The sequence below is a fragment of the Periplaneta americana genome, chromosome 9 (genome assembly GCF_040183065.1).
Source record: "Periplaneta americana isolate PAMFEO1 chromosome 9, P.americana_PAMFEO1_priV1, whole genome shotgun sequence".
In the NCBI taxonomy this organism is placed as follows: domain Eukaryota; kingdom Metazoa; phylum Arthropoda; class Insecta; order Blattodea; family Blattidae; genus Periplaneta; species Periplaneta americana.
This window is the reverse complement of record NC_091125.1, coordinates 10,031,882-10,046,718: the sequence shown is the minus strand read 5'-3', so window position 1 is coordinate 10,046,718 and position 14,837 is coordinate 10,031,882. Positions and strand designations below refer to the sequence as shown.

The window sequence follows — 14,837 nt, the reverse complement described above, 5'->3', positions numbered from 1 at the left end:
TTTTTTTTAATACAGAGGTGTAACATGATCACATTGGGACCAGATATGTAAAATGTACGGAAAACATGTCCATACATATTAGGGAAAAAAATATAGTAATAAAATTTGCATAAATTGGTCCCAAATTAACATTTTTTCTTGGTGTGTCGAGATGTTCCTAAACAATCCTACTTAAATTTAAAACCAATAAAGTAGCAGTAAGACCATTCGCTGTCATCTGTTTCTGTAAGAACAGTGATCACGTGGTTATCATGCTTGTCATGAGGTTCGAGGTTCGCAGCCTTACACCCAATCGAAGACAATTAATTTTTAGAGCTGTAATAATCTATCGTATGGCTTTCTTCCTAAGAAAAATAAACCAGAGACAGCTTTGTTTTACAGCACGTGAAAGAATTCTGTCCCTGAATGACTTTCTAATCCACTCTCTAAAGAATTCAAGATGCTATAGATAGTGAGATCTTATGGGCGTTTACCTTCTTGGAGCATCCTTCAATAAAATTGTTATGCAACTTAACTTATCGTAACAAAGTGGGTGAAATTGTTAAGTTTCCTACTACATTATTTCATTTGCTTTAAAATATCCTAGATATGATGGGGAACATTGAATCCTCCCCGTTATACCCACTTAAAATAAAAACATAAAACCTGTGCATTGAGAAGTAGATTATATTTTCTGTTCACTTAATGAACTTACTGAGTTAATTAGTTTAAAAACTGAAATAGCATATATCTTGAAATAAAATACAACTACTTACCGTGTTGTCAATTTAGCTCTTTTGCAACTAAATCTAGCTTTTCTATTAATCTAGCATTTTAGTATTTTAGCCTACTTGAAAAATAAGTTCCGCTTCAAAAGAAAGAAAATATTGTCGTATTATACCAACGCTATTAGTAAGTTAATTTAAAAAAACATAATATATCTGTGTACACGTTTCCTTCTAAGAAATTAGTTACTTGTATACCCCTGCAAATGTAGCTATTGCCTTTGTAATGGAACAGACCGAGCTTGTGACATTAAACACTAAGGCGATTGTACTCCCATATGTATCACAAAACTCATAGTTCACCAGAATACAAAACAAATTTAAAATCGTATTTTGTTTTATATAATATTACACAATGCCTTATAATTTCGAACAGTGAAAGTTCGTAAGATGGTAAATTTAATTACAATACTAACTTAAGGCAACATTTTGTAGTTTGTGGCTAAATGTACAAATTTGTTTTGTAAATATAAAATGATATACAATTTGATCTAGAATACAAGTTGACAAGCTACTATACATTCCATGCATTGGAATATCAATTGCAGGTATGGAATAAGCAGGTCTATATGCACATGCATATGTCTTTAGCATTGACAAAATATCGTCTTCATGGACTACCGGTACCGTAATGAATAAAGATGCCTTCTCTTATATTTTTAGTCGAATTTTAAATAATCTCTTTTTTCTGTCCATGCAGTTTCTCTCATAAAAAGTTTTGATTTGTTGTTTCAGTGTTAGGTCTACACCTTAAAAATCTGTTATGTAAAATTAATATAAAATTTAAATTTATATACCAACTGGTAAAAGAATCTGCATTAGATCTATTTTTAGTTGGTTATTTAACGACATTGTATCAACTACTAGGTTATTTAGCGTCGGGATTGGTAATAGCAGGATAATATTTGGCGAGATGAGGCCGAGGATTTGCCAAAGATTACCTGACATTTGCCTTACGGTTGGGGAAAACCTCAAAAAACAACCCAACCAGGTAATTAGCCCAAGAATGAATCGAACCCACGCCCGAGTGCAACTTCGGATCGACAGCAGGCACCTTAGCCTACCGAGCTACGCCGATGACTCCGTATTAGTTCTGAAGTTATGATTTTTAACGCAAGGTACGGCACTGGCTATAATAGCTGTAAATTGAAAACGGCATGAGCTTCTTTTCGCAAAGTAGGCTACACTTCTTAAATCCGTTTCCCTGATACTTTCGAAGCTACTGCATAGAATCGAATGAAACTTTTTTCTCTACATTCTTAACATACATATTGTACAAATCAGACCAGAATAATTATTTCCGTAAGATTATTGTTTTGCTGTTGGCGATATTCCTATCGCGTAGACCTATTGTCCGACGAAGGAAATCACACGTAAAATCTTATATCTTAGTTTTGTTTTGTTTATTTTCTTTTTAATTGGTGTACCGTAAGTTTGAATATCTATACCCGACTTTTTGTTTCTACTCATTAAACTGCCACTACTTCCGATTACTCACTCTATGGATAAAATCCCTAACATTCGACACAATTTTGACACTTTGTTTCCTTAGCCTCGCTCCTCTGCCAAAAACATATTCTGTTTTTGTTGTGATGGTGAACTTCATATGAATTAGAAGGCTCTGGCAGAGGATCATCTACTCCACCACTTATTAACTACAACAGGAAAAAAAAATAGACGTATTGAAGCGCACAACAGTATAAAACAACACTTCGACAAATGTCTGAAAACACCTCACAATGCGCAAATAAACCATCATTATTTTTCTTATTTATCACATTACACTTCGCCAACATTAATTAAGCCATTTAAATCTCTCCTATTTCAAGTCAGTTCATAGATAAAATGATTGATAAAAATGAAGATTGACTAACAGTTCCTTACATTCTATGAGAAATTCTGTCTTCCGGTACGTACACACTGCAGTGTTGCCAGACCTAAATGATAAGTTTACACGACCGCGGAATTCAAAATCCACGCCAGTACACGCCAGTCCAGACACAGCTCGATGTTTAAATTTTATTTCCTTTTAGTCATCAAATTACAATCTAAAGTCTTCAGTTTATTGTCATATTATCTAAAAAATATATATTTACTTACATACTGGCTTTTAAGGAACCCGGAGGTTCATTGCCGACCTCATATAAGCCGGCCATTGGTCCCTATCCTGAGCAAGATTAATCCATTCCCTATCATCATATCCCACCTCTCTCAAATCCATTTTAATATTATTTTCCCATCTGCGTCTCGGCCTCCCCAAAGGTCTTTTTCTCTCCGGCCTCCCAACTAACACTCTATATGCATTTCTGGATTCGCCCATACGTGCTACATGCCCTGCCCATCTCAAACGTCTGCATTTAATGTTCCTAATTATGTCAGGTGAAGAATATAATGCGTGCAATTCTCTGTTGTGTAACTTTCTCCATTCTCCTGTAACTTCATCCCTCTTAGGCCCAAATATTTTCCTAAGCACCTTATTCTCAAACACCCTTAACCTAAGTTCCTCTCTCAAAGTGAGAGTCCAAGTTTTACAACCATAAAGAACAACCGATAATATAGGGTAAGGTTGCGTATATCGCACCACTTTAGCATTTATAATTTTTATTGAACAATACAATTTTTATTTTCTGCATTCCTTTACAGAAATACATTCCCAGAACAGTCACTTTTCATGTAAAAAAGAATCCTTCAATTTGATTTAATATTTTTTAAGTAGAGTGACATTTTCGAAACAATTATCAATGGTGCCATTTAGGCAATTACTTTCCTAAATAGTACCTGCGGTTTCTTAAATCGCACCTCTTTAACTGCAGGGAACAGGATGAAGGAAAGCTTTTAATATTGAACATATTGAAAAGTATTTAATATGAATAATGTAATAAATGCAAATTACAAGTTTATTGAAATTAATGAAAGAGAGTAACGCATCTTCAAATGAAATTGAAAAAAATAGAGCATAAATTACCTAAAATTTAAACTTCCTGAATGCGTTTTTTATTGTTACACATTTGCCATGTGCTTCACCAGGCAGTTCAAACTTTAAACTGCGTCACCTTTTCTCCACGATTATCTCGAAGCCACCTAAGAACTGCTTCATGATTTAGCTGTCTGAAATGATTTGAAGATAGAAACATCTAAAGGCTGGACCTCTGAGTATTATGACGAGGAAACTGAAATAGGAGCACATCATTTTCCCGAGATAATCTAGCTTCTAAATTTTTGGAATGGTTCTTATAGGTGGACATACAAAAGCAGCACTTTTTTCTATGGCAGGTTTGAGTGGCAAATAAAATGTTTGAGCTATTCGACAAATAGTTCACTGTTGATGTAACCTGAATCAGAGCAAACAAATAACGATCCTGGAAGAACACCAGCTGATAATGTAGGATGCACTGTTTGACGTTTAAAAATTTTCATAGGTGGCACAAAATATCTGGTGCGCTTGTACAACACACACTTGTTGTATTAACGCCCTTTTCACCACTTGATTATTGCACCCTCCTGATGCATTCCTCGTTCAGTTAAAACTTTTGGCCTCCTTTTGTACGGTTAGAATTGCTACAGTTGCTCATATCACACCGGTGCAAATTAGGCACCCACAAAGTGGTGCGAATTAAGAAACTACGCCATAAGTTATTATTTCCTTCATTCTAGCCTATAATCACCACATGTTCGAAAATCGTACTAAGTTAAATGTTCTTTAATATTTCTTTTAACCAATAACATCTTAAGATTATGGATTCCTTTGCATACAAATCCGTTATTTAGTTACAAAATGTTAGCTAAATATACATCCACCTGAGCGATTATATTAAATACTCTATCACCACGTTGCTAGCACTAAGAAGTGGCAGAAATCAAGTGACATGGTGGAAGTTCATATGGTAGATTGTAACAATACCACTAGATGCTTCACTACTACAGTAACTTGTTTTAAACTAGCAATGGTGCCATTCAGGAAGCGGTGCGATTTATGCTACTTTACTCTAACTGTTTTATAAATTCTAACTTTCAGATTTTTTGACAGCAGACTGGATGATAAAAGTTTCTCAACCGAATAATAACGGACATTTCCCATATTTATTATGTGTTTAATTTCCTCCCGAGTACCATTTGTATTTGTTACTATCGATCCAAGATATTTTAACTTCTCCACCTCTTCAAAAGATAAATTTCCAATTTTTATATTTCCATTTCGTACAATATTCCCGTCACGAGGCATAATCATATACTTTGTCTTTTCGGGATTCACTTCCAAACCTATATCTTTACTTTCTTCCAGTAAAATTCCCGTGTTTTCCCTAATCGTTTGTGGATTTTCTCCTAACATATTCACATCATCCGCATAGACAAACAGCTTATGTAACCCGTTTAATTCCAAACCCTCTCTGTTATCCTGGACTTTCCTAATGGCATATTCTAGAGCAAAGTTAAAAAGTAAAGGTGATAGTGCATCTCCTTGCTTTAGCCCACAGTGAATTGAAAACGCATCTGACAGAAACTGACCTATACGAACTCTGCTGTACCTTTCACTGAGACACATTTTAATTAATCGAACTAGTTTCTTGGGAATACCAAATTCAATAAGAATATCATAGTCTTTGAATACTAGCGCTTGAAAATGGAAGGACCAACAATACCTTAATAATTTTTGCTATCTCAGGAAAAATTGGCGTGTTAGCGGCATTTTTTAAATTGAAAACTTTTTGCCAGTATTCTTCTAATGGTTTGGATGGATCCAAGTCGTAATTAGGATGGTCTAGCAGAGAATATTCACGCCACTCTTTTTCTGCTTCTTGTGCATTTACAAAATTATTAAGAATTCCAAATCTTTTGAAAATTGGTTTTCACTTGAAAAGATTGAGATACTACTAGATCAACGACAGAGATCATGTTAAAAAGGAGATCTGTCAGTACAAATTCGAACAGCTTGCGTATCTCCTTCACTAATTCTACGTAGAATTACTGACAAGATTGAAAGAAATACTCTAAGTCTCTCTGCTGAATGTTGGAGTCCTTTTCACCGTTTCGGCCACCGGCGTGGCTCAGTCGGTTAAGGTGCTTGCCTGCCGGTCTGAAGTTGTGCTCGGGCACGCGTTCGATCCCCACTTGGGCTGATTAGCTGGTTGAGTTTTTTCCGAGGTTTTACCCAGCCGTGAGGTAAATGCCAGGTAATCTATGACGAATTCTCGGTCTCATCTCGCCAAATACCATCTCGCTATCACCAATCTCATCGACGCTAAATAACCTCGTAGTTGATACAGCGTCGTTAAATAACCAACTAAAAAACTTTTCACCGTCTCTATACTCTCCTGTGCTTGAAATCCCAGGTAAATATTTCCAGAGCCCACAAAATATTTTCTGTTATCATATTCAATGTCTTCAACGCTAGTACATTTCACATAATCGACTTTCAAATACGGTAGTTACTATAAATATTTTTAGCAACCTTTTCAATACTGGCCTCAGCAAATGAAGCATGGACGCTTCACACTGAAATGTTTTGTTGAAGTCTGTGAGAAGGCCCAGTACATAACTCATAAATTCCAGATAAATTTGAGTAAAAGGGTTTTCCACAGTTTGGAGCATTTCTTCCTGAGGTTTTCGATGGATTACGGAAAGTTGCCTCACTTAAGTAATTTTTTTAAGAAAATCCTCCTATCCACACTTTTATACTTACATGGATTGGGTTAGATTCCTTGTTTCGCTGAAATTAGTGAATTTCTAAGCTCCGCTTTTAGCATAGGCCTACAGTTAATGGAGGAGTAATTAAATTAAACTTATTTATATAGATAATTTATGTCATGTTAATTAATACCATATTTATATATGAACTTAAGTCAAATCTACGTTGGAATAAGTATATTCATAATGACCTTATTTATTTCCCACAGTACGATGCTATCATTCCTGGACAATATGGAGGTAATGGAGAATACGAAGTGCAACAAGGATTCGGTTGGACTAATGGTGTTATATTGCAATTACTAAATAAATATGGAGACAGAATCACTGCACCTTAACTTAATGGTGAGATATAAATAAATAACCGAAATGTCATATTTTCTATGTGTAACACTTATGGCAATATTAAAGTATAGGTACAGTTGTCAAAAGAAAAAGTGGCCGTTCTCTAGAAGCAAAGTTCCCTTCGGGTATCTTCGCTACAATTCGGAGACAGGCGACGCTACATGTTGTTGGATCACGTTGCATGATATCTATAGTTACAACAGAGCGGGTAGAAGAGAAAGTGACGATACTTCCACTAGTCCAGCGGTTCGTCGCAGAGCGGCGCTCGCTCTGCTTTCTGTTCTCAGTTTCAGGAGCGCTATTCGAGTCAATGCAGATGTTTTTAAAATGCTCACTAGATAAAAGTATATTATAGTTTATCACAATATTTTACTTATTTAAAAAATGTAATACTACTACATTAACTACTCTTGAGTTACATCATTCACTCCTGAATCGTAAATACGAGTATAATAATCAACAGTAAACTGGAACATTCTGTCAGCTTCAGAGAGAAGAACGCAAAAAAAAAAAAAAAGTACAGCTTCGCAAAACTGAACATTTTTGTGTTGTTGTAAGTACATTTTGACACAAAATTATAGTTTTCGATGTACAAGAAAGTATAATATAATATATCAAATGGGACATTATATTTTCACCAATACTTTTTTACTACTGCCAGAGCGGGTAGAAGACGTTACTTCCTCTAGTTCAGTGGATCGTAGCCGAGTGGCGCTAGCCCTATTTTCAGTGCCCAGTTTCAAGATCGCTATTCAAGTGAATGAAAAAGGTTTTTAAAAATAACCCATTAGATAAGAATGTATTGTAAAGTACTTAGTTACAATATTTTACTTCTTTAAAAATGTAATATTACTATATTAACAAATTGTGAGTTATATAACACAACCCTGAATAGTAAATATAATAATTAACCGAAAAATGGAACATTGTGCCGGCTTCAGCCAGAAATACGCAAAAAAAAAAAAGTACAGCATCGCAAAACTGAAAATTTTTATGGCATTATAAAGTACGCATTGACATGAAATTATAGTTTTTATACACAAGTAAGATTGTAATATAATAAAGGAGACACTTTATTTTCACCAATAGTTTTTATCTACTATTTAGTCATTAGTTGCAGTTGTATCTGGTTTAGGCTATACGTAATTCAGGGGAACAAAAAATATTACGTGCAAGTTAGACTCATAAATTAAGCTTCGATATTATATCTATGCTAATGTAAGTTTTGATCTTTTGAAATACCTAGGTTATTTTGTGTTTTGTAAAATTAAAACAATTTGGTAGCACTATATTAAGTAGCTGTATGCTACTTATTGGAGAATATTAAATTAACGACTTTTCCATGAGGTCTATTACTTTCTCATATGCTCGATTAGAAATCTCTTATGATGTGGAAACGTAATAAACAACTGTAATAAAATTGTAAACCAGATTAAGTTCTAGCCTAGATGCAAAGTAGAATTATACTGTACTTTTGTTACCAAAATAACTTTTACGTTAATTACGACTAAAGTGCTACTATTAAAAATAAAATAATTAATAATTAAACATGCATATTTAATGAAGTAGAAGCTAGGTGCTTGGATTCAATTAGGAGTTCACAATTAGCTCTTTAATACAGCACATTTTTTAACCGGCACATAGATTGAAAAATGTTCACATGTAGAAAGTCTATTGTAATCATCCAAGATAATCATTTTCTAATTCCAAAATATCGCTCTAGAGGATCCTAGTTAATTTTTTTCTGTCTGAATATATTTAAATCTGCTATCCCACAAGAATTAATATATTTCGCTAATGCTCTGAATTGTCACTCTAAATAATTCAAGGGTTCTTTCTTAGGCAAACGTGTTCTTTATATTGTCAATTACGTGTCATATATTTTCTAAAATCGTGTAATGCTAGAATTCTTTGTACAGGGCAGACGAGGGAGTCTTTGAGTTCAACGTATCTGCATGGTCGTTCATTCACCTTTGAATTCTTTTGTATTTTCACTTTCCTCGAACCCATCACAGTTTATGACTCTAAAAAATGTATCGATTTTGAAAACTCACACTAAACAGCTGAAATGCTGGTCTGGGGTTCATTCACTGGAATGAATTACGGTCTACAGTATTTGTTACGGTCAATGTAACTAGACATAATTTTGGGCATTCAGGTGTGGAGTAATGGTACATAAATGCATACAAGCGCATGATCAACTAAGGTGCTCTTCTGATTTTCGGGTGTCACATCCAGTTATTTTTTACTCGGATATTTAACGATGTTGTATCAACTGCTGGATTATTTAGCGTCAATGGAATTGGTCATAGCCAGATGGTACTTGGTAAGGATACATTGTTATGAGAACGGATTTATGTCCTCTTCGTTGGATATTTTCTCTTCTTTTCTTTTTTTAAGATATCGAGGCAAGTTTGGGAAAATATGAAAATATGCGTTATAGCATACGGTTTTGGTCGCCAGTTCTTGCGTGGAAGTCCTACCTCTTTACTGGCAATAATAAATTTATCGGCTCTTACAATCAAAATTCGCCCTCGGTAGCGCAGTTGACATAGCGCTGGCTTTCAATGCTCGAGGTTGCGGGTTCGATCCCGGCCGAGATCGATGGCATTTAAGTGTGTTTAAATGCGACAGGCTCATGTCAGTAGATTTAATGGCATGTAAAAAACTCCTGTGGGACAAAATTCCGACACACCGGCGAAGCTGATATAACCTCTGCAGTTGCGAGCGTCATTAAATAAATCATAATTTTAAAAAATCACAATCAAAACCGCAGAAAAATGGATATCACAGTTATAAGAACGAGCATACAGTTTTCTGTGTTCGTGGAATTGCTCTACACCACTTCTGAAAAATAGTCTATTCTATGGATGGATAAAAGAAAGTCTCTTCCTTACAGATTATAGAGTATCTATAATTGGATTTACATCAAGAACAAAACAATTAGGCTTATTACTACTCGCTCACATAAACGGCACAATAAAAATCACCCGAACACCACAAGAAATATCTTCTTAATTCCATAGCAGAACGAGTTCTACATGCTCTGTCCACAGTATTAAGAGGAAAACTGCAATCTTAGAACGATCGCCACGCCAATGTTTCGCTCAGTTGCCGCGGCGACATTAGGGGATTTAAAAGTCCCATTAGACCCTTGCCGAGTTACCACACTTTCTATTCTAAACGCTCTGGTTATAATTAAAGCATTCTGTATGTTGCTTTATAGTGTAATAGTAGCGTTCCGGCATGGTATTCCTGCATTCGAACACAACCTAGTGTTTTTTATGTTCTTTTTTGTATTGTTTTTAAAAGAGAGAGAAAATATACATAATTTCTTCTGTCTCTTTTATGATTATTTTAGCAATTAACATCAGGTTCATGAATGTATTATGCCATGACTTTATCATTATTTATTATGGCATAATGCCAAAATTAAGAATGTGCATTGCTTTTAAAAGAGAGAGAAAATATACATAATTTCTTCTGTCTCTTTTATGATTATTTTAGCAATTAACATCAGGTTCATGAATGTATTATGCCATGACTTTATCATTATTTATTATGACATAATGCCAAAATTAAGAATGTGCAAAGTCTTACTTTTGAGATAAATGCATTTTAATATTCAAAGTACTTGGAAAAATCAAGTTTTATAGTTAAGTTTATGTTTTCACTGCCAAAATGTGTAACTAGTTACGCTATTTCATAGGGCATACAAATTAACGCATTTGTTTCGTACTTTAAGGACATTTTAAGTAATTGTTCACATTATTTTTTTCTTGGCATGACAGGATTGAAGAATGTTTGAAGTTCTGTTTGCAGACTTTATAACTAATTGTGAAATTAATGGTTTTCAAGTATTTTAAAGGATAATGGGAGCACATATTAGTTATTATGAAATGAATTTTATAAAAATATTTGTCTTCTTTCTTACTTTATAAGGAATTCTGTTATTGGTACATACACTAGAACAAGAGAATGTAATTTTTTATTAAACAAGATAATATTCTTCATATAAAGAAAGAATTCATAGTATTCAAAATACTGAGAAATATGAAAGAACACAATCACTATTCATACTTAGAATCCTTACCTGCGTAAGGCTCAGGGAAGTCATCACGAATGTTTGTATCGTATTTCAGTCACTTGTAAGATCCATGGTACCGGTACTCCTTCAGTATGGGCAAGATACTTACTCATTACTTTGAGGTCCTGAAACTTGACTTCAGCAATGAACAGAACTGTACTGTAGACTTTTGGGTGCTTCTACATATTCATAAGCTTGTAAAACGGTGATCCCTCAACCCAAATCGAGCAACTGCTGGGTAACTTTCGGTGCTGGACCCCGGACTCATTTCACCGGTATTATCACCTTCATTTCATTCAGATGCTAAATAACCTAGATGTTGATACAGCGTCGTAAAATAACTCAATTAAAAAATAGAACGGTGAAATAAATACCTAATACAACTGTAAAGAATAGACCTTGTAGTGCTTGTGGACCCTCACTTGGTCTGCCTCTTGGTCTCTTCAGATTGACTTGATGGAAATCAGATTTGGAATTATCTTTAAAACGTATTTGTCTTGGTTCTTTTCTTAGGCACTGCTACCAACAAACACTTCTTCATGGAATTATATATATATATATATATATATATATATATATATAGAGAGAGAGAGAGAGAGAGAGAGAGAGAGAGGAAAGTGCCCAAAACCGGACCCCCATTTTGTTTTTGATTTTAAGAAAATATAAAACAGTAAAAAATTATGTTTTAAAAGCATGTAATATTTACTTTATAAAGTTATGCACCATTTACATTTTACTTTTAGAAAATATAATTAAAAATTGGTATGAAAAAAAATTATTTTCAATAACCTTACACTTTGGCGATTTGGAAAATAGTTGCCGAAAGCGGACCCTTGTAAAAATAATCAAAATAATACTAAACAAATTTGGAAAAAGGTATTAAATAAGAGAAAACATAATCTAGTTTCAAAGTATAAGTATAATATTACAATTACAGGTTTTAGTTTTAAAAAGAGATATAGGATGTATTAAAAAAAATACATAAAACGTACAACAGAATTAAATCGTTTAGCGACAAAAATCGCAGATGTTCATGTCCTTTTCAGTCCCAGCACATAACGCAAATGACCCAAAGTTCCCCTTTAGAATCCTCCGAAAATTTTCTGTCACAAAACACACATACCAAGCATCATCTTTGGATGGGAAAACTTTCGAGAAGAGATCGAATTCAGATATTCCAGAGGTCACGTTGTTTTCAACTTCAGTGCTTGATTCTCACATTTTTCACCAAATTTAAACGATTTTTCACGAGCCCTTTCCCTTTTCTTGAAGGCTGCACTTCTGAACCACGTCCCTGGCCGCGATTACTTTTGCGTCCTTGAGCACGATTCCGTGCTTGTTGTTCAGCTTCCATTGCTTCTTTAGCTTTTTTAGCTTCCACCAATTGGGCTGCATAAGACGTAGATGTGATGATCGTAGAACTGCAGATCTTTCGCCCCCTATTCGAGAACCTCTTTTTTAATTTTGGAATGGGAGTGATGTCAAATGGGCTTGTCTTAGAAGATGTGGAACCCTGAGGATCCTCAAGTGTAGCTGATGACAGAGGAACACCCTGACCTGCCGTAGATTTTGATCGTTGATTTGAGTCAAACTCTATAATAACTTGTGGTTCGTTCACATCACATTCTTCTCTGTTCTCTGGAAAGCTCTGATTTTCTGCTGTTCCTTTCTTTAACACAGATTCATAGAAAGAGAAATCTCGTTTTTTGTTTGCCTCTTCAATGTATTCGGCATCTGAAAACAGCTTCTTGCTCAAGGGTTGCTTTAAATCCATTGATTGCTATTTGAGCTGTTTGGTATCTAATATAGGCTTTGCCAAACAGGACCATTGCATCAAAAGCACTGACAGCACGTTCATTGTGCCTTAACCACTGCCTGATTTCCTTGCTGTAGTGAACTTTCAGGGGAACCATGAAAGTTTTGTCCAAAGATTGTAGTTTGTGTGAAGAGTGAGGTGGCAGCGACACAATTGTAACATGATTTGTTTTTGCCAAGTTGATCAGATCAATATTCTGTGTGTGGCTAAAGTGGCCATTCAAGAGCAACAGCACAGGTTTTTCCTTTGTAGGATTGGCAAACTCGATGAAGTGTCGAAACCACTGAGTGAAGGAGTTGATTTGGATCCACCCTGAATGGTACGCTGTAAAGATTGTTCCTTCCTTCCCAATTATTCTCTTGAAATTTGGAACAGAATTTCAATAGAATAAGAGTGTGTACAAATAGAGGTAGACTTTAAAAATGAAAAAATAAGGGGTCCGGTTTAGGCAACTGAAGAGGGTCCGGTTTACGCGACTATAGCCAACATTTTGTTAACTCAATAGATTTTTAACCAAACATCTAAATTAAACGGTTTAATGAAAAGCAGTAACCTTAAACCTTACCATTTAAGGATATATATATATATATATATATATATATATATATATATAGATCGAATGGTTTACCTGCAAATATGTAGGAGAAAAAACAAAAAATGTGGCACAGTGTAAAAACTTTTTCCACTGTCAAAACACGTAATTGCGGGCTGATAAGCAACAAGTGAAGCGGGCGACGTGTGTGCTTCGCTACAGAGTGGTAGAAGCCTAAACTATTATTTACACTTAGTACTGCTAGAGTTCAAGAGAATGCAGAGCCAGGAGACCGGGGGTCCACTTTAGGGAGAGGAGTCCGGTTTAGGGCACTTTCCTCTATATATAGGAAAATGACTTAAAGCCATCAAAGTCATCATGAAGCATAGTTTTCACAAGAAACGGCAAAGGTTTGTTTCGGATAGTACAAATTAGTTTTGCCCATCCTTTAGGACTAAACCGAAGCATGTTTTGGAATGTATAGAATCACATTAAATTTCGATATGTTCAACTGAAGAAATCTGTTTGGTTTGTAAAGAAGGATGCTAGTTCAGGAAAAGAATGCACATACCAAGGAAGATAGAATTATATTGTTGTCTCCCATAACTGTCTGACATCATGAGACATCACATAGTTATAAACATGGGTAGAAATTTCTACTGTCCCGCTTTTATGTTGAGTCTCATCCCAATGTAACACTTTGCATCCTGATTTCCAAATTGTATAGGCCTATCTTCAGATTACAAACAGCCGATTTATGAAGGTAAAATATTGGACCTGCCTGCTCTTTTGATGTATTTAAGACTGATTATATTTCAAAATTGAAGAACAACATTTCCGATCTTGAAAAGATAATGTTTTGTCTTCATCCCCAGACTCTCGTACAGATATATATTTCAATGTACCGAAGTACATATGATATTTCCATGCAGATATTCTGCGTCATCTTACGATGAAAGAGTAATGGAACGGAGAAAAATTCTCTCCGGCACCGGGATTTGAACCCGGGTTTTCAGCTATATGTGCTGATGCTTTATCCACTAAGCCACACCGGATACCCATCTCGGTGTCGGACAGAATCGTCTCAGTTTAAGTTCCAACTCTTGGGTTCCCTCTAGTGGCCGTCCTCTGCACTACGGCATAGATGTCTATGAACGCAGGACTGAAGTCCACACATGTGCTGAGGTGCACTCGTTATGAGTGACTAGTTTGCAGGGATCCGACAGAATATGCGCCGTCTTCAATCACGAAGTGATTTACGCATATCATATATATTATTTTAATGTACCGAAGTACATATGATATTTCCATGCAGATATTCTGCGTCATCATACAATGACGTAGTGCAGAGGGCGGCCACTAGAGGGAACCCAACAGTGGCGTATACTGGTTAAAGGGTTTGGGCTACCGCTGACCCTATTATTACACAAAATATATCTAACAATTACTTTAATTTTAATTACTATGGTAAAACTAATAATACAAAATTATTACATTATGTTATATTATAAACTTTTTCTTTTGTAATTTCCTTGGGCTACCGCCGGTAGCCCCGGTAGCCCGCAAAATACGCCCCTGCAACCCAAGAGTTGGAACTTAAACTGAGAC

The 14,837-nt window shown here is 35.2% G+C and overlaps 1 protein-coding gene across 3 annotated transcripts in view; it reads left to right on the top strand.

The window, feature by feature from the left end:
• The window catches only part of LOC138705771 (trehalase-like), a 138,004-nt gene that overhangs the window by 94,215 nt on the left and 28,952 nt on the right, over positions 1–14,837 (top strand). For all 3 annotated transcript variants that reach the window (XM_069834403.1, XM_069834402.1, XM_069834404.1), the window contains exon 8: positions 6,659–6,794. In XM_069834403.1, coding sequence (XP_069690504.1) covers positions 6,659–6,787 — 129 coding nt within the window. In that variant the 3' untranslated portion in view covers positions 6,788–6,794. The remainder of the gene's footprint in view (positions 1–6,658; positions 6,795–14,837) is intronic.